Source organism: Strigops habroptila, chromosome 6, assembly GCF_004027225.2.
Source record: "Strigops habroptila isolate Jane chromosome 6, bStrHab1.2.pri, whole genome shotgun sequence".
NCBI classification, from domain to species: domain Eukaryota; kingdom Metazoa; phylum Chordata; class Aves; order Psittaciformes; family Psittacidae; genus Strigops; species Strigops habroptila.
The window spans coordinates 68,018,514-68,039,645 of NC_044282.2; the positions used below are offsets into that span (position 1 = coordinate 68,018,514).

At 39.7% G+C, this 21,132-nt stretch overlaps 1 protein-coding gene across 2 annotated transcripts in view; it reads right to left on the minus strand.

Annotated features, from left to right (window-relative positions):
* Positions 1-21,132, minus strand: part of MACROD2 (mono-ADP ribosylhydrolase 2) — an 886,338-nt gene that overhangs the window by 67,108 nt on the left and 798,098 nt on the right. For both annotated transcript variants that reach the window (XM_030489748.1, XM_030489749.2), the window contains exons 10-11: positions 10,065-10,106; positions 2,882-2,962 (exon numbers count right to left, since the gene is read on the minus strand). In XM_030489748.1, coding sequence (XP_030345608.1) covers positions 2,882-2,962; positions 10,065-10,106 — 123 coding nt within the window. The remainder of the gene's footprint in view (positions 1-2,881; positions 2,963-10,064; positions 10,107-21,132) is intronic.

The following is a 21,132-nucleotide window of genomic DNA, read 5'->3' on the forward strand; positions in this document are numbered from 1 at the left end:
ACTGCAAAACAAGCTCCTTACATACAGCCACTTATTTGACTTTCCTTGATTGCAGAGAGGGTAATAATGAAGAAGCCTACTTTCCCTGATCTTCTGTGGAGATTTTTACATGCACTGAAAAGATATTGCTCCATTACCTCTAGCCAATGAACCAGCTTGGCGTGCTGGAGAGAAATATTACAGCAGAAATATTACTGAACTCAGTGGAATAGCTTTTACAGACTGCCACAAGGGCAGGCATGAGGCTGTGAAAATTGCAAGTTGTATTCCCATCTTCAGCCTAAAAGGACAGTGACAACTAAGCAGAAGAAAAAATATCTGGTTCTTCCTCTGCCTTAGTGTGTATTTGTTAAATATTTAATATCTGGTCATGTTACCAAGAGAAAATAATGTCTTATGTTAAGTCTAAGTATCTTTGGACTTGCTTTCATTGCTAAAAGCTACGGGTTGGCGTTTTTTGTTTGCTTTTTTGATGTTGATGTTTGGGTTTTTTTAATCTTGGCGTACGTAAGCATGTGAACTATCCCGAAGTTAAAACATGCTGAACACAAAGCACTTCAGTTTTACCATGAGGAAAATTCAACAAAGTTGACCTCAGGCAGAGTCTGGCTTTATTGTGTTTTATTGGAGACTGTTTATATGCATTAGCTACTCAGAAACTCTTTTACAAAGATTAAAAAAAGAAAAGAAAAAGGCAGCATTTTGGAAGTGAAGACAAACTCCTCCCTAAATAAAATTACTCAGATGTGTAGTTCTGGTTCATGTCACATATTCAGAGCTTTCATAATCTTCAAGGCTCCCCATTAAAAGTTCTTATAATTAGTCAAAACTAACAGCTAATAATTAGAACAGTAGAGACTAAATCCTGTTCTCAGACAAATGTGTGCAAATCCCATTTACTTAAATGGAAATGGCTCACAGGTGGGTTACATTAGACTTCAACCACTCGGCAGCTTTATAGGAATTCAGTGTCTGGAGCCTAACTGCTTGACTCCTCTTCAGAACAGGGGCACAGGTAATGCCACAGAAACCTGATCCAGGTTTCCTCCCTGGCTCCCCTCAGCAAACACTTTAATTACCTTTTTATTCCCCATCACAACAACCCTCAAGTCTAAATTTAGACTTTCAATCCTCAACATTACCGGCCTGATTCCTGCCTAAGGAGAAGAGGACTCCGTCGCTGGCTAGATTAAATTCTGCAGCAGTGATTATGTGTTACAAGCCTCGATTCTACATCAGCAAAATCTACTGTATGGCATCAAATTCAAGGAGTTCAGGCGTTTTACAGCTCGAGGGTAATGCAATCATTCTATTGCCATACTATTTACTTCACCCTTTCAGTGCATTTGTTTGTGCTCCACAAGGTGAACTGTAGGTCACCAGGAAACATTGTCAGGCAGAGTAAACTAGGAAAGCATGTCTGGTAAGCCACAGAAATAGTGGAATAAAAGTTATTTTTCCAATGGAAGAAAAGCCTTACAGTTTTGCAACACTTCTTCCCTCCCCCTCCTTTTTTTTTTTAAAGACACTGATACAATGAAAGCTTTTAGCCATACTCCATATAAAGATATCTCATAAAAACTATTACTGTTTCCACTATTTAGGAATATGGAAAATGACACCACAATCCCACATGCTGTTTAGCCGGCATACAAATTGACATGTGGTTTGTCATCACTGAATTCTCTAATCCAAACATAAAATTGGTATTTTAATTTCAGCTGGGTTTAGTGCACCATGAAAGGAAAGACAACCAGTCAGGATGAGATTTCTTGGGTCCACCCACACCTTCCAGGTGATGACAGCTATTACTTTAAGTACTTGCCATTAACAACCAGTCACAATGTTAGTGACAGGATGTTACTAGCAGTTACTTAAAGTGATAAATGCTAACATTTTTCTGCTCTTTATGACTCACACTATACCCCAGTCAGAATTATTTTAGGAGCTGAATGCAAAGCGCTAGGTCAAAATGATGAAGATTGTGGAGCCACTGGTTGAGGTGCAGAATGAGACATGTCATTTGAGGAACATTAGGTCAAAGAGAATCCATGATAAGGAACAGTTATGAATTAAAGATTAAGGTTCATCCTTTTAACTATTTCACATAAGGGGAATTCTCCAGCATTGGGCCATTTTGCTCTTCCATGCATATGAGAGCAACATGAACTCTGCACTATGAAATTAAGTCTTTGATGTTAACATCCTTTAACAACTCTCCCAATGAGATACAGATTAAGAAAAGATACTTTGATCCAATCTTATAACAACGTAGACCACATTTACCTCCATACACACTGACAAGCTGCCCTTTGAAGACTCAAGTGCAGGCAAGCACTCTTACAGAAACAGCATTATAGGCATTATGTTAAGCACCTGTGACTTCTGACCATGGACAGATGTAATACACTGCATAATGTCTAGAGCCATAAACACCATAACTGGAGTAGAAAAGGATAAGCAAAAAAAGTCTTGTAGAAAAGGAAAGCAAGTATTTTATTGCTCCATGTTTTGCAGCAGATAGCTGATTTACCTGACCAACTTCACCAACCAGACTATGACCCAAGCCCTGCACAACATGCATTACGTTTTGTACTATTAATTACATAAATTCAGTATAGGTTAGACATAAACCAGCAACAGTTTCCCATTACATATCAGTAATAAGGAGCCCATCACATTTTTAATTCTGAATCTACCCTGAGGTGAAATACATTTCAGAAGAATTACAATCCATGATCTAGGCCAAAAGGTACTTTCCAAGTGTGTGCAAACGCTCTTAAATGAAAGCTTTCCAGTTCTTTCCCAAGAATTCAGAGTAAACTTTTACCCTAACATGCAAAATTGATTAAGAGCTCTGAAACGGTGTCAGACCACCTACCCTTAGCATCATCTTGCAGGTCCTCAGGCTGCTCTGCTTTGCTCTTTGTGGGAGATGGAGGCTGGCCTTTTTGTTCCAATCCTTTAAACAAACAGAAAAAATAATTGCATATGTTATTTTGAAATTGTTTTACTGTATCAAATATTACCATGTGCGATACCACAACTGTGAGTACATCTCTCAGCACTCCATTCAATACCCAATGCCTATCTTTCTATTATTAAAATTAATTACTGCATCATCTAGTATGAAAGTCATAATAGGTGTCTTTCAGCTGGGACTGGACTTTCCCTAACTTTCACATGGCAGCAGTGAATAAAACCCATACTAAAATAACGTACTTCTTCACAAGCTCTTAATCTCTTCACAATTAAAAAAAAATTAATAATGTTTTAATTTGTAGTTTTTAACATGATACATATTATACTGCATTATGGAATGTGGAGAAAGAATCTGAATGAAATTATTTTTCTCTCTCAGCTCAATTCTCCATTCAATGTTATAACACAGTAACAAATTAATATTGACTAAAATCAGTAATGAAATGAAAGGTAGGGAAGCAAGTTTGATAGTGAAGTGAAGTTTAGGAAATGAAAGCTTTACGAGATAGAAATGTTCTGGTTGAAAAAAATCCATTCCAGCCTTTTAGCTAGAAAGCAATGGAAAAATGGAGGAAGAAGAAAACCTCCTAAGTAAAAATAATAACTGAGGCCAGTTAAGTTTAAGATCTCCTCTATTTATGGGGACCAAGTTCAGTGTTTAGTATCAGCTGGTCAAAGTTTTAAAATTATGAACTTTTTCTATAACATTTTCAAAATATCCTGTTATCTTAACATACAGTATGAAATTACTGTTTGTTTTCTACGACAGAGGTGCGAACTGGCAGTTCAGAAAGCCCGTTCATGCAAAAGGGAGGCCAAGCTGGAAATTAATCATAAAAGGTATTTGTAAATTAAGAGATTTAATGAAAGCAGGTTCACTAATTAAAACATTCTTCAAACATCGTTCCTTAACCACGAAAGCAGAGACTGGCAGACAATTAAAACTCAATTCATTGCACCTACTGAATCTATTCAACCGTGACGAGAAAATTACTTTCTATCATTTGACTTCCCATCAAGCCCCCCAATTCCCTGTGGCCAAGTGAGGGCCTGGGTGAAGGAGAAGCCTAATGAAAACATACTTCTGTGCATGCTGGGAAGAAACCTTGACCACTTGTAACCAGGCAGTTTCAATAAGTATATGACCTTGCTTGATTTACCCCTACCTGCCGTGCTGTGAGACAATAAGAATCACGGTATTACCTCAAACTGATTAGCTGATTAGCACCTGGGAAAAAAGCTATCTACATGTGCATTATAGATTGCTCCAGTGTTCCAGAAACTCCTGTCTGTTCTGCTGTCATACATACCCCACACAATCATCTGCTCTGTATGTCGTTGGATTTTTAAACAGCTCTCAGCAATCAGATGCCCAGTTCTCATGAAGGACTCGGCTCTGCTAAGAGCTGTAGATATTACCCTTGTATCTTCTACCCTTCCACTAATACATATATGTAGAACCAAAATGCTGAAAGGTTCCAAGCAGGAGGTATGAAAGAAGTAAATAAGGATGTGGAAAGGGAACTTGCAGAGTCAAGGGGAATATTGTGTTCACTCAAGAGACAAAAAGGGAGTGAATCGTTGGCTTTGCATGAAGCCCAGGAAACTCAGAAACGTTCTCTGCCTGCCCTCCTGGGAAACCGTTATTCTGCTGTACTTACATCCATAAAAAAGAAGAGCCACAGACTGGGAAGCTGTCAGGAATTTACAAGAAGGAACAGCTCAAAATACCAACAAAAAATCCAAAATGGAGATCGGTATGCAAATAATTAAATTCCACCTCATTTGCTTAATTTTAAGGAATTAGCATTACCCAAAAAAGCCAAACTTTTGTATTGTTCTTATAAATTCCTTCTAGAATGGAATTTCTGTTTCATTATAGAATTCCATATAGCTCAGAGCATGGAGGGCCCTTAGCAATCACGAAATAAAGCTAGTTACTGCAAAGCAGAACATGCTTTGAGGTTTGGCTCAGTATCAGGAGGTAGACCTTTCCTGACAGCACTTAACATAGGACACATGTCCTGTCATCACATTTGCTCATCTGAATTTGAAATTCAAATACAATATTTTGAGGAAAACAAGAGTTTTCAAGCGCTAAGATGGATTTCTTTTTGGAGCAGTGAGGTTGTAGGAGTAACCACAAGAAATACTGTGGGGAAAAATAAAGGCAAAACCTGCCAAATAAAGACACACTTTGTCAAACCTTTAAAAGGGTTACTCAGGAACAATGGCGACAGAGTTCAACAAGAACTTCAGCACAAAAGAGAGATCCTGAAAATAACCAGGCTTTTAAAGATTGATTCCTGCCATGAATATTTACAATGGACCATATCGACATACAGCTTCTTTGGTCCTAATACCACTCTGAACTACCTGCCACGTTCCCTTTTTTGGTTGACAACGATTCACATCAGGGGACTGAATCAATAAGAGTGTTTCAATCAACACTCACCCCTCTAGTGATGAATTTTATCATCTAACCAATCTGTGAAGCTTCCACTAGTCCCACAAGTCAAATGTCAATCAAGTTTAAGTGCAAATGTCCAGCCAGGTCTTTCAGGAGTACCTGAATACATTAGATAATATAACCAACATCTTAATTGACAGCAGAAAGATGGAGAGGGAGGAAGCTTACATTCAGAGAAGTCAGAACTGTTACTATCTCAAAAGAAATTATCTTTTTGCACTCTATAAAGAACCTTAAAATGCTCACAAAAGGCTGCAGAGGCAGTGTCCCAGGAGAACAAGATTTCAATCACAATTTCACTGCTTTTTAGCAGATTTCCCTTATTCTAGACACAAAAAAGGATTTGCACAGGCTTTAAAATAATGTCTTTTTATTATGGTCAAAATACTACTCTTAACCCTTTCAGCTCTCCTGAGCTGAAACTGTTTTTCAGAACAGTTAGCCAAATATTACAGAAATCTTGCCTGCTTTTCTAATTGTGATCATCTGTGCAAAAAGGTTTCTGAGCTTTAACACTGGGAGAAATGATTCTTCTTTATAGGCTGATTCAGAGGGCCAACAAGTCACTTAAATCTCACAGTCTGTCTCCAAGTAAGTTATTCCCAAAATCTCTTACAACTTCCAAATCTCCCTGGTTACAACTGATTGCTATTTTCATCTCAGGTAAAAAGAAAGTCTCTCTCCAAAACCTATATCCAAGTATAAGAGTGTGCACACAGTGAAACACACAAAGAAATACTGTATTTATACAGCATTGATTATAATAGGGTTTCCTGGAATTGTTCAAGGCCAGATCAGGCGGGGCATTGAGCAACCTGGTCTAGTGGAAGCTGTCCCTGCCCATGGCAGGGGGGTTGGAATTAGATGATCTTTAAGGTCCCTTCCAACCCAAACCATTTCTTGACTCTACAATTCCCTTGTTAGTGTGAATGAGATCCTTCATCCTGCCATTCTAGGCTGTAGGAATCTGGATTGTGCTTCTCATAATAACACATGCTTCTATAATTTCCACATGCAATCACTGCAATTGCACATGCAATTATGGCAGTATTATCATATCGCACGATTCTGTGCATGGGTATGTGAATCTATGAGTATAAAAGCAAAGTCCTTCAGAAGTTAAAGTTTAGAATAATCTTCCCTTAATGGAGCTTGAAACATTAAGCATCATGACTCTGCAGTGTTAAATCACTGAAGTTAAAGGTAGACAAGACTATTAGGTCACCTGGTCCTTCTATTTGCTTATGTAGGAAATCATTCAGAAAGAAAAGCTGAGATGTGGAACTGCACAGGTCCATACCCGCTATTACTATATCCACCCTTTTGACTCAGGCTGTTCTAACAGCAAACTGTGTGACATATGATAACATCAAAGCACTTTAAATTAAATGGTGCCGTTAAGTCAGCAGCTGCTACAAGATACAGCATCCAGAATAACGAACTGACAGGTTAAAATCCCATGAGTCAAACACCATCAAAAGAGTGGTCTTGGATATGTATATTTAATACGACTAGGTTATTTTTATTTTTAAATGTTTTTCTTATTCTAGTACATCCAATACATGCAGTGACGTTATGTGATTAACAGGCTAAAATGATCATTCATGCTTGTTGATTTTATAGTATTAATGTAGATATTAATGGACATTATCTGGCAGATGTAATTAAGATATTCCCTTATTTATTTTGAAGAGAAACCATATAAAGAAAGGCCTTTCTGCATGTAATGAGATATTTGCACTTCAAGGTGGTAGAAACACAAGACAGATTACTTTCATAATGTATCCATCACTCAATAATACACACATTTGGTCATCTGTTATTCCTTACTGCCAGCTAATTCTCTAGCTTTACCCAAGGCCTGATCTGGTGTGTGCTGAAGTCAACGGACATATTCCCACTGACGTCAGCTGTTACCAGACCAGGATCTGGGTTTTTTCCCCCCTAATTCTTGCCACCATCTTTAAATTAGGACCGATTCTGTAATCTCCACCTCATTCTACTACATTCTTCAAATGAAAATTGGCACAGATACAATGAGGCTACATCTCATTTTTGTCCTTATTCTCTCTGTATTTTCTCTTGTTTTGATATTGGCCCTCAGAAACACCCAACCAGTAGAAATTTGAGGTACAGGAACTTAGGTGAAATTTAGAATACCTGAATCTCTGCTTAAGCTCCTACACAGGTGTCTGCAATATGTGCTCTCCAGGAACCCAACATTTCTTTTCAACTTTTTTTTTTTTTCTTCTTAAGTACAGGAATTGGAGAAATAACCCCGAAGCAGATTGAATATGGACAGCTCAAAAAAACAGGGTCATCAATATTGGTGCCAACTGCTGACTCCATCTGCTGGTCATGACCCATGAAGTCAAATGGAATGAAGAATGATTATTCAATTAATATCTCGAGTGGTGACTAGAAGTTGCTACTCTGTATTTCCCTTAGAACAGTAAAAAGCAGATATCCTTCAAACTGATAAAAGTCTGAGTATAAAAATGAAAACTCCCCTCAATGCAGAAATTATGTATTTATTATTCCTGTAAATGCATCCTACAATCATTAGAACATTCATACACAAATAGGTCAAAAGGGCATAATTTTTGTACATCTGCCCCACTACTGGAGCAGATATACGTAAGATACTTCTTTTTAGCTGTAGGTATTGATTACTGACAATCAATGAACTGACTCCCAAAATATCTCTAAGTGATAAAGAAATAACCAAGTACATGGTGTTGAAGCTCACAGTGCCCTACAGGCAAACCTATGAGGGAAGCTATGCTCTTCTCTATCTCATAAGCACAAAGAAACAGACAGGTAGGGAAATATCTTCCTCAAATGTCTTAATTCAGCAATAATTTCCCGGAGCAGCTATGTAGCGTCACCTAAATTAATGAAGCTGTGGAGGATACAAGGGAAGAAAAAAGAGACCAGCTATTAAGTGGAAATGTACTTCCTTTTAATTCTAATTTAAAATGCTTTAAAAAAAGTCAATGTAATTTGCATAATCTCCATAAAAGCAACAAGACAAAAAATGCAAACTAATTGGTCTTATAAAAGTATACATGCCTTGATAATGGTAAAAAGCGAAACTGGAAATGTTAGATGAATACTGCAAAATTCAACTGTAGAATAATCTTTGGCAAATATTTGTTGTATAATGACGGTCTTTATTTTTCTACTTTTATGTATGTATATACAAGTATATCAATCACACTAATTGTATTAAAATTTCTGAAAGTTCCTATCCTGAAATCTTGACACGAAAAAGTAATTATAATTACATGTAATAAAATCAACAGGCCAGAACAGCCATAAAAGAATGTGCTAATCCATCAGTGTAACAGATATCTATCTGTGAATATCCATGTTTTCACATCTATGCATATACACCATTCTTCAAGTATTTCTAATTTCTAAGCTAATTAACTGGTTGCATAAATCATCATAATCCATTTGTCTTTAGGACAATCTTGACGATTTAACCAGCCAACATACTGCTTCAAAAGCTTTTACCTCTGTTTTCTGGCTGGTGTATCTCTCTCTTTCTCCCCGTGGCTCTTCTATCTTTTTGTAAAGAGAAGAAATGGAAGTTCCTGCACAGTCACTGGGCTATGATAGGATTGGGGTCACAGAGACCTGGGGACAGTGCACATGCCTGGTGCACTGTCACAGATGGGTACCTGCTGCTCAGGAAGAAAAGCCAAAGAAGAGTAAGGGGAGCTACGTTGCATAGAAAAGGAGGTCCTTCACTGCACAGAAGTCTCTTATGGAACAGATGTTCACTGAGAACTTCTATGTGAAGGTCAGCAGGGAAAGTAACACAGGGTGCTGTAGTGGAAGCCACAAAAAGCCTGATCAAGGAGATGAAGTGGATGATGCTCTCTACCAGGAAGTAGCAGAAGTCTTCTGGCTGGAAGCTTTTGTCCTCGTGGGAAATATCTAATCCTCTGAGCTTTCCTTTTCTTGTTCCTCAGGCCTTTCTTTTCTTTATACATATATATATTTTCTTTATATATATATATTTTCTTTATATATATATATAAATGATAGCCATCATTTCCATTTCAAGCCTACCAACACCCACAAACCCTAAACATCAACACTTGTTTTAAACATCAAACTATAAGGACTGGGAAAAAAGTCCTCTGAAATATTGTCCAATCGAGATCAATGCATTTGAGAGGTTGCAGGAGAGTTTTGCTACCGTTTTCATTGCAAGCAAACCATGGCCACTGATCAGAATTGCAGATGACTCACGAATTGCTGTATTCACACCTTTTTACACACAAACAGACTGCAGAATTTTAATTATTTCCCATTCATGTTCAAACTAGTTATCAATAAAAAGCATCCGAGTATCAACCAGTGGCTCATTACAGATGATGACACCAAAAAGGTACCCTCAGCCATTCTTACTGTGTATTATTTATTATCAGGGATGGTTTACCCTATTTTATGTTAAAAAACAGAGATAACTGTTGTAGCATTGGCAATAAATTATTGGCACTGCTTATCACAACCAAGGCAATTAGTTTCAAGAATTCTTTCAGTTCGGTTGATGCTCTGAAGAAGTGATATACTTTAGCATAAAATATTGTTTACTCACCTGTCTCTTCATTCAGCTTAGTCCCATCTTCATTAGCATCATCTGTCAAAAAAAAAAAAAAAAAAAAAAGAAGGAAAGAAAATTATTACTAAGAATACCAGGAAATGTCCAAAATTAAATATTCCACATTTCAAATTGCCCATGTCTTAGACCGCCTCCTCCCATTTAACATTTTACAGTGAGATCTGGAGGTGGATGGGAAAAGAAGGTTTTAATACTGGTTTTGATACTGTTACTACCAGATACAGGAAATGCAGGGAAAAAAGACAGGGAATAAAATTTGATATAATTTACAGATTTCTGCAAATTATGACTTGTATAAAATGAAACTGCATTCTTTTTTCTATCAGAGTTTTTGGTTTGCTTGTTAAGCTTCAGTTTGCTTTGTTACCTGGGAACAGCTGCTTATGTTAAGAAGAAAAGTAGTTATCCAGAAATCATACCACATGAAGAAGTTACTATAAATTTGCCAGACAGGACTTTAAGACCAAAGTTGGGCTAGCCAAGAATTGAACACTTGTCATTGTTAAGATGATATATGAAGAAAGCAGATTCCTTCCTTCTGCAAAAAGGTGCACTTTGGTAACAAAGGAATTTCTTACCACAAGTATTTTTGATGAGAGAAAATAAAGATTAGTAGCCTTAGTTAACATCTAAGTAATTCAGTGTTCCAGAGCCTTAATCATCTAATGGAGAGCTCAATGACCACAGAACTTCATGTCAGCTATGTTCCTAATTAATACAGACTCCATTTGTATCCTTTTAAACAGTTTTGGACACGTGCAAATTCTGCAGCAAGCCTAAAATTTCCATCTAAAACTTAACATATTTCAACTTGTTTATGTGCATATTATGACAGCCATTTGAACCCAAAGGAGTTTTGCAATATTATGATCAATGGTAATAGAAACTAACAGCAGCATTTAGGTCCTAAATTTACACCGACAGATCTTTATTTTGGATCTCCACTGAGATGCTGTGACACGCACTATGATGAATAAGTTCTGCTTTCATCAAGATTTGGAGGCTGATACTTTATTTTAAGTAGCATGAGAACAGAACAATTGGTTAATAATAGAGGCCTTATGTTCACTATAAAATTACGAGGCTGAGAATTTTCATGGATGCTTGTGAACTACAGTAGATGGATCTGTATCCATTCTTCTCCCCCTTCCACCTCATTCAGACATGATCTGGAGGGCAGGACTTTCAGAAGCCACTACATAGCAGCCGGTTACACTTCTCTTGAGTACACTTTAGTCCAGCCCAAAGAACCAGGACTGAAAAATATCACTGTGGGTTTTACTTCTTTTCTCCTTACTCTTCAAACCATTCTTTTGGAGATCAAAAAGGCACATGGACCCCTACTGTACAAATATGAATTTGTAAACAGAAACTTTAAGAAGCTTTGACAGGTAATTTTTGAGACAAGAAAATGAAAAATCTTGTTAAAGCCAATGGGAATTCTGCCACTGACTTCAACAAAGCCAGGATTTTCAACTGGAGACCTGACATTTTTCAACAAACCAGTCAGAAAACATTTGGTTAACATAAAGATTATTAATTATTCCGTTTCCAGTAACATGTTCTTTCCATGGAAGCATTTATAATGAAACCAGCAGGATAAAATTTCAAATTAATCTAAGACTTCACACTAAATCAGCAGAATATAATATCTTAACATACATATATCACCTGGTCTTCTGCAGAAGTTCTTAATTATAGTTCTGTAAGTGACTTGGAATATGAAATTCCCAAAGCAACAGAATAGCTTCTAAGCTGGTGATAATGGACACAGACAAGAAATCTGATGTTATTAAAAAGTAGTGAAGTCATTATGCAATATAATTATGAAGAGGCGAAGACTGCTTTTGTGAACTAATTGTGAGTTAAAGGCTGTTTTTTCTGGGAAGAGGAGTTAAGTCTCACTGAAAGGCAGTAAACTCCTTACATCGTTTCTGAAAATGGGACCTGGGCTCCCAACCGCTTTGTGACATGATCTCCGGGTCATTGTGGTGCCATTGTGGACCCCAATCTAGATCTGAATCTGAGTTGCATTTTGGCACACCACTCCCCAGTCACTTCATGTGTCTAGAATTCTTACTCTCACACTATGAATGCGTCTAGTGGAAGTGCTGCCCTGTTGAATACAAAGTGGTCTCTTTCACTGACTTTGGTGTGGCTGTCTGAAGTGATAAACACCATGTTTAGCTGACAGAGCTTTATGCCAAAACCAATTACTTGAGATAGAAAAACCAGTGTTTTAGAAATCAATACCCAAAATTCATTCACTTTTCTCCCAAAAGAATCATATTACAGGCAGTTTCTTGTTTCCTGGTTGTGAAGAAGTAAAAGCAAGTAGAAGTACTGTTTATTGAACCTCTATATGCCTAATATGAAGCAAAATCAGTGCCAAGATGGTTATAAATTAGATTTGTAATACCTAGGTTTTGGGGTGGTTTTTTTATGTTCCCTATGCATTTTTTTACCCCATCTAGAGGAAGCCTTCTGGAAGTTTCCTTTGGTTTGAAATATGCATCACAGGCAACGAATCCCAAAGCCAAATTGAGTAAAACCACCAAAGAACCCAAAAGTGAATCTTAGATACCAGTAAACACTTCCATAAAAATATATCAATATTTCTTGCCCAAACTCCCCCACTTGAAAGACCAAAGGTCAGGTTCTTCTGTAACTCTCACCTTTACTCAAGGGCTGTTGAAAAGTAATTGACTAGGGAAACATATTATAGTGTGTGTACGCATGTACCCACTCTTGGTTACTCTTTTGGCTGGACATGCAGAACAGAGACCTTTCATGTGGCTTCCCCACTAAAGCCTTGGATTTTGGGAAGCTCTGCCAAGATGACCTTGCTAGAAAAGGAATTGCAGACCTTGCAGCCTGGAGTTAGAGGAAAACTGACAGTGAGTCCCTGCAAGAGCCAGCCCACCCCCCAGAAAACATGCATCAGTATTTAGAAGGCTTAGGATACAAGGAAGCCATCTAATCAAAAATGTGGGATATGGTTGACAGCACAAAGTTTTCCAGCTTGTAAGTTGGGCTGTAGTATATAAAATTAAGGTATTAGATTGGCAATGTATGGGAGAGTAGTTTCCAGTCAAGCATAAAATAATTTATAGCTGAGAGTCAACCTAGGATTGAAATGCACCCCCTAACTTGTGCTGTCTGGGGTAACTGTATCTCAGAAGAGCACAGAGCTTTGCATGTGGGAGCAAGTTGCTCAGAGTATACACATTTGTACAAGTCACAGGCTCCCTGGTAGAGTCATGTAGCAAGTGACGCCTGTTACTCCTTCATTCCCCTCTCCCTTGTTAACCTGCCGAGCTCTGTGAAACAGAATAATTGCACCATAGCTGCTCTTACTGACACTGGGGAAGAGGATGTCTTCTGTCATATACTTTTTTATTTTTCCTTTTGCCTTGCTGGTCAGGTTCTTTCTCTGTCTCACCAGTCAATGCATATAAGCAAACACAAGCCAGATGGCTAAAACCATCAATCTGTGTTAAGATTTATGTTAGGAACAGAGAGGTGAAAGGCTCTAAATACCGCTGTTAATCCCCAAAGCCATTAAACTGCTGCCTCCTTGTTGCTCATGCTTCTATTTGCATTCTACTTCATGTTAGCACGCAGAGAGCCAACACTGTACAAACACCTTTTATTTTTAACTGTGCATGCATTGAAGAGCTCTTACTTGAGAGCCAGCTCCACGCTGCAGGAGGCTGCTGTTTCATCTGCATTCAGGGCTTGCATCCTGGGCTGCCAGTGCTCCCCCAACACCACTGCATGCTGCTAGCTCCTCCCTGCCTTCCTCTAACCTTTCCTCAGCTGCCCTGTCTTATCCTTCAGGATTTGTTCCTTTTCTCAGCACTTTCTGCTGTTGCCTGATTTCATAGAATCACAGAATGGTATGGGTTGGAAGGGACCTTAAAGATCATCTACTTCCAATCCCTTGCCATTGACAGGGACACCTTCCACTAGACCAGGTTGCTCAAAGCCCCGTCCAACCTGGCCTTGACTCTTCCAGGGATAAGGCAGCCACAGCTTCTCTGGGCAACCTGTGCCAGTGTCTCACCACCCTCACAAGGAAGAATTTTTTCCTAACATCTAATCTCAATCTCCCCTCTGTCAGTTTAAAGCCATTCCCCCTTGTCCTATCCCTACATGCCCTTGTAAAAAGTCCCTCTCCAGATTCCTTGTACGCCCCTTTAGGTACTGGAAGGCTGCTGTAAGGTCTCCGTGAAGCCTCCTCTTCTCCAGGGTGATCAAAATTTCCATACATTTCCTCATTTTCAGCCAACACACATGCCTCAGACTGCTCTCCCTTGCAAGTGCGGCTTCATGTACTGAACATAACCAGGGAGGGGCTGGGAGGATGCTGGGAACAGATCAAACTCCCCTGATCAGGCTGCATACACACGCACTGGCAACAGAGCAATAAGATGGGCAGAGCTCTACAGGAGGTTGAAGTGACAAGTTGGTGATCGTACTTCTGATGCCTCCAGAAAGGCCAAACACAAAAATTCCCCATAAAATCTTTCAGCGCTGGTAGCTGCAGCCATCCTTTTGAGCTTATTTACTATACAGGAACAGGGGTCCAGCTGAAAAAGTTCCTGCCATCAAGCACTTGCTGAACAGGTATTGCATGATCTGCCTCTGCAGTTTCCACTAGAATAACAGAGGCTGTGCAGCACAACAAGCTTATAACATTGAGGAAAATTGATTTTGGGGCTGTCTCTGATTGCTCAAACAAAAAGCTTCTTGTGTCCAATCCTGGAGCAGGCAGCAGTGTGGGCCGGGGTACCTGCCTGATGCAAGCTGTCTAAACCATGACAATATCAGGTTTCCAGGAACTGAACAGACCTACTGGGTTCTCACTCTCCATATTTCTACCACACATGTCTTTCCAAAACCTTGCCGCAAAGTTTCACCCATGGGTCTACATGATCATCATAATATCCTTAGGGAGCTTTATAGTCATGTCTTTTGTATTTTCAATCCTTAGTTATTGAAAAATCACTTCTTTTTGATTGCTTGCAACCACTGCTGCTACCCCACAGGAGCTTCACAACAGTACAGAGGCTTTATGTCCATCTCAACCTTGAAGAGTTGATGTTTCGTAGCATAGTAAAGCACATCGGAACACCCTAGGGTTTGATGAAGCCCAAACATACATATGAGGCTTGCAATAACCTAGAAACTCACAAACTCTTTTGGTTGTTTTGATCCTTCCAACTCAGTTCTCCACTGGGGAATACAACACACTGACCAATAGCACAGAAAAAGGCAATGTTTTCTTCGAGGAAAAGCAGATTTGGAAATCTCTGCCAGACAAGATCAACTAAACCCAGGCCTGATTCTTTTCACATTTAGTTGTTAAAAATTATACTTTCCATAAAACTTTCCCCCATCCTCAGTGCTCGTAAGAAGTAGAAGTAAAAAAGAAAAAGGTAAAACAAAAAGAACCTTTTCTGCTTTAGAATGAAAAATAGGACTTCTTTTGGTTCTGAACATTTGTATCCTTTAATAATGCAATGCTGCATACACAGCAATAGACACTACATAAACCTCCACCTGACACTAAGCGAGTTTAATGAAATTTTGCAGTCTGATTATAAAGAAACTTCCTCTGATACGCTCCGTACATCCTGGCCTTACTGCAGCATCGGTGCAGTTTTTCTTCCTGTGTTGCTTAGTTACACCAATCCCACAACACCAGTCTCACTGAATGTACAATGTGTTTGTAGCTTTTGAAGCCATATCAAATAGAAATCCTTAGTACCAATCTCCTAAGAAGTTAGGCACTGGTTTTTTTCTGTCACCACACAGATGGCTTCTTTTATGTGCTGTATCACTTGATCTGCTGTAAAACACATATACGTGTACGAGCCTCAGCTGCATATGAAGGCTACATGGTAGCTGCCATTCCCACTGCGAGGGAACTGGACAACATTGTTCCAGTGCAGGAAATGGTGCTCACAGCCAGGATCAGATTTGGATTTCTATTTCCCAGATGCTTTTACCTTACACAAAAGAAATAAGGCACTCCTTGGGAAAACAGACATCACTTTTTAAAAAAGAACCTATTGCAAAACTTCCTTATTTCCTCTGCGCCCTAAAATACTGGAAACAACTGGGCTTTGTTTACAAGTGCTAAAGTGGATTTCTCACCCCCATGTATGCTAATGTAGTAGTCACACACAAAATGGTATGTTTTGCATGTGGTGACACTTTTCTAAATTCAAACTTCTAACAAAGTCTCATCAGTAAGCTAAGGCAGAGGTTGAGACAAATGAGACAAACATGAACTTAACTGCATCCTTTGCAATTAGAAGCACTTTGCAATTAAAAGCACTTGCAATTAGAAGTGACTTGGTATCAGTGGCCAGAGAGGACAGGATAATTCTGGGCATGACAAAAAATGCATTTGGAATGCTTTACATGGGATGCCCAAATATGCAACACAGCATGAAGAAAAGATCCCAGATTTATTCACATTTGATGCTATACAGAGAAAGCTTCTGCTTGTTCACCTGCTGGAGCCAGGCATCCATGTGTGAAGGACTGAGTACAGAACAGCAATACACTTCCCTCCCTCCTTCCTGCAGCCTCTCCCAGAGCCTGAGGTTACATATAGGCCATGGTGATTAACAGCCACTGTTGGACGAGTCCTCTGTTGGTTGAGCTAATGCTCTTTTTAACTATATTTAAGACCTACAGGCTCTGCATCACCTCAAAGTGAGCATTCTTATACCCTAACTATGTGTTGGGTGAAAAACACAACTAATTCCTCTTGCTTGTTTTCATCCCAGTTCATCATTTCCTGGCATACCTTGCACTTGTGTTACAAGAGATGGTAAATAATTGCTCCATAGTCACCTTTCTAATTACCGCACTCATCATCTTCCCTGCGCTCTCCCACACTATTAATGCATGCAGCAGCCTGGTTCTTGCATCTGCATGACCCCGTGCTTTCAAGGACATCCTCATTGCCTCCCACTTCACCATTTCAATGCAGCCCTTAACCAGGCATCATCCCAGGAGCTGGAAAGCTCAGGGATTTGGAATTGATAAATACATAGCAGCAGCCATTTCCCCTGACTTCTGGATTGACTGCAAGCTCCATTGTCAGTCTGACAAAAGGAGACAAAGAAAATGTCTAGAAGATGCTACTAGAGCAAAGAGGAGGAACGTCCACTTAGCAAAAGCTCGAGTGTTGCTCTTGACACGGTTATGGTCTATCCATACTCTGCTCCAAGCAGTGCCATTGCTGCTATCAGGAATGAGGAGGCAAACAATTTTCCAGACCACAGAGCAATGTCTATGCCACAAGCCTCTGTCAAACCATGTACAATCAGAGGATCCAAGCCCAAATTTTGAGGAAACTGATACTTGCAACACACAGCCGAAGTCCAGAGCAATGCTCTGTCAGCAGTCAGCCAGGAAATAATTAAAAGGGATAGTACCAGGAAGTTTAGTTAGGATTCAATCTGAAGCAGGAAACTGCCCATTAACTTTTTATTAGGTACTGGAAACCCAATGCCATGTTAGAAGGTGCTAGGAACCCCCTCTTGCTCTGCATATCTCTAAAGATGCTGAAAGTACTATCTGAACCACCGATTACATACTCTGCCTCTCAAGCACCGCTCCTGAGCTGTTGCTTGTGCATCCTCCGGCGCTACATTGAGACACTGGCAAAAGCAGCTAAGACAGACAACCTCAATGAGTGGTGAGATTGGCACATCATTGCCATGGCAAACGAAGACAAAAAGCCATAGCAAAATTTTGTTTCACAGTTTTTATGAAGACCTTTAGCTTTTAGTTAGCTTGAGATTTTATGAGGCAAGTTTCAGGCACATTTAAAATGCACAGAAACTTTAAGCATTATGGCTATATTAAACTTCTGGATCGAGAACAATTTTTACAGCATCTTATTTATGTTGGAGTGTACTTTATCAGGTGAGAGAGAACTAGAGCAAAGCCAGCATCGTATTCTGGTGCACAGGCTCCTCCAGCTCCCCCATACAGGTAATGCTTCCTTTGAAGCCTCAGCTACTGAGGGGCAAGGAACCACCATGGGAAACACCACGGCTGTGCTTCTGCACAACGATCTGAATTAAGTCCTTCAGCAAGGGATCTTGCAGAAACGAAGAGAATGACATCCTCCAATATAAAGACAGCTCAAAGGGGTGCAGAAAGCATTTTGCACCCATGTGACACTGTCAGTGTGCCACAGCTTCTCCAAAACCACTGCTGCCTTCCACCCACAGAAAATCCTCCCTTGCCTCTGCCTGAATACGGGACTTCCCCCCACACTGATTCCCAGTCTGGGGGGAACATTAAATACTGGCATGGAGTCCAGCTCAGGCCAGATGGCTGTGAAAGCATAAATACTGAGTGGTACCTTGGTACGCTTTCAATGGCTTGATACATAGCCCTGGAAAGGGATGCATGGTCACACACCATCTCACTGCACATTCACCATTTGAAAAGCCAAGCAGGATCTCCAAGTGTCAAGTCAAAGGTCTGATAAGCCAGAGGAATCAGTCCCCTGAGCTTCCTGATACAACAGCAGGGATTGCAGCTCCATCAGAACTGTGGGGTCAGGGAAATGAGACTCGTTTCGCTCCTTCCAGCACGCAGACAGGGTTTTAGGTGATGCTGCCCACTACCAGGGTGCAAGCCAAAGGCTGTGACACCACAACCCAACCTGCTGCTGCTGTGGTTGGTAACTCTGGCTCTGTCCCAGCTTCTACACAGACCCGGACCTGTTCATGTACCCACAGCAGGTGTCTGGACACAAATTTAGCCTCTGTGTCATCAGCAAGGACCAAGACTATCCACAGCCCCTTGAAAGCTTTGAGAGGGAAAGCAGTGAAGAAAGGGAGATGACAGTCTGACTGCCTCTAGTTTCAACCTGTGAAAACACGGGCGGTTATCAGCTGTGAACACGACAACCTGAAAAATCTGCATGGAGACGGGAAAAGCAGCTTCAACCAAAGCCTTCAGAATGGCCCTCGTTGATCAGAAGGAGAAAGCCAAAGGGATTTGAAACTTCCCCGAATCTTACTCCCTAATGTCTATTTCCAGTGGCCTTTGCACGCCTGCCTGAGCCAGTCAGAAAAACCAGAGCCCTCATGACTTACAAGGCACATCACTGCCCAGGTGAAATCTCAGATAAAGGATATCAGGTACTTCCAGTAAACTGCTTGGCACCTCTCTGCATAGTAAAATAAAGCCCATGAAAAATATTTTGTGGAATACATTCCGGTGATGAATTAAGGAAACGAATCGGCTCATGAACATTGCAAATGCAAACAGAGAGGCTAAATTTATCAAACAAATTACCCATTTGATACAGGATTACTTACTAAGGGCTAACTTATGATTCCTTTGCTCACACTGAGGACCGCTTCAGCCCCAGTGAAGTCTGCCATATTGAGCAGTGAGGGTGATGCCTCTCAATACCAGTACAGAAATTACAATCCCTACTTTAGAGTTCACTCACGTATTAGTGCAGGGATCTGCCTTTTTAATACAAAGCCCTTCATTCAGCCATTTAGACAGTTTCCAATTTGATTCCAAGCCTGGGAGATCTCTTAACAATGAATTTCCTCTGCAATTGTAATATATTTGCACATTTATGCACAACTAGGATGCTGTGCATCCTCCTGAAGTAACAGGGCAATTAATAGAAGACAGTAGCTCTTATCCATATGCTATGGGTAGAGGGGACAGTGTTTTCATCAACCAGGATAAAAGCAGAAAATGCATTAAATGTCATAACCTGGAAGAGAGTAAAAAGTATTTTTTCAAGATGAAGCAATTTCTCTCTCTTTTTCCTAACACCAACTGATATGGCTCAAAAAAAAAAATGAACAAGCTTTTGGGCTCAGCATCCTTTCATTAGGTCTGAAAGGACACAGAGTCTAAAAGCCTGCATCTTCCATCTATCAACTGGTCTAATAAAAGTGCAAACCTGTCCTCTCTCTAACAATTTTAGCAATGCTTTAGTGAAGTAATTTTGTTACTCTGTTTAAAGTAGTAAGGATGTAATATAACCTTGAATGCTGCAGCTTCAGAGTACATACCCTTTATAACATTAGTTTTGTCTAAAGAACATTTCCCCCCCCAAAATTATTCCCTTCTCCAATCCACTAATAACAGTGATAGATTTAGAAATACTTCAAGCATCACAATTTAACCTTTCATAATATACAACAGCCACCATGAAAAATAAGCATTTGTCACAGGTCCTTACAAGATCATCTGTCTGACACATGAAGTAGCTAGGTATACACACTATACAGGAGGGAAAAAATAAGGTATCATTGTTTCCAGCTGGCAACTGTTTACAAATACTCTTAATTTTACTCCTACGATAGCATTCAAGAAGTATGGATCACTAAGGCAACTGTTGGTAAATCTAACTTTTCAAGGGGACTGTTTATAATATCATTTCCTGGTCAGGCTTATGAATTTATATATTTAGCAATAAAAGTAATGCCTAGTACCTAAGCTCCACGTAGAATTCTGTTAGGAGAAACAATGACTTCCAAAAGAAAAAATGGTACGAGTATCAGCGCCTTTCCCGGAAAGCTCACTCATAATACTAGTAGCAATGAATCCAGCGATGTAAGAAGTACACAGCTGAGCCAGAACTGCAAGCAAGGATATTTAATTTGCCTGAAAGATATGTAGCAAGCCATTCTCTTGGATTAAGCAGAGAGAATTTCCCAACGCAGCTGAAGGGAATGGCTGGGCTATCTCCTTCCACCAGGAGATAGGACTTAACTAGTGAAAAGAAAAAGAATGATTTTAAAAAGTCACTGTTTGTTGCACCTAATGTATTAAAACAGTGATCCATCTTGAGCACAGGACATAAAAAACCTTCTCAGCAAAACCCCAAAGGTTCAACAGAAAATTCTGTGTGGATCAGGACTCTTTACTTTCTAACCCAGTGTTTTTCTGGACAACCACTAGGATGAGATCCTAAGCCTGAGTAATAGATCAAGTGGTGCTCTCCTTGGAGCATACAGGCTACTGATTACTG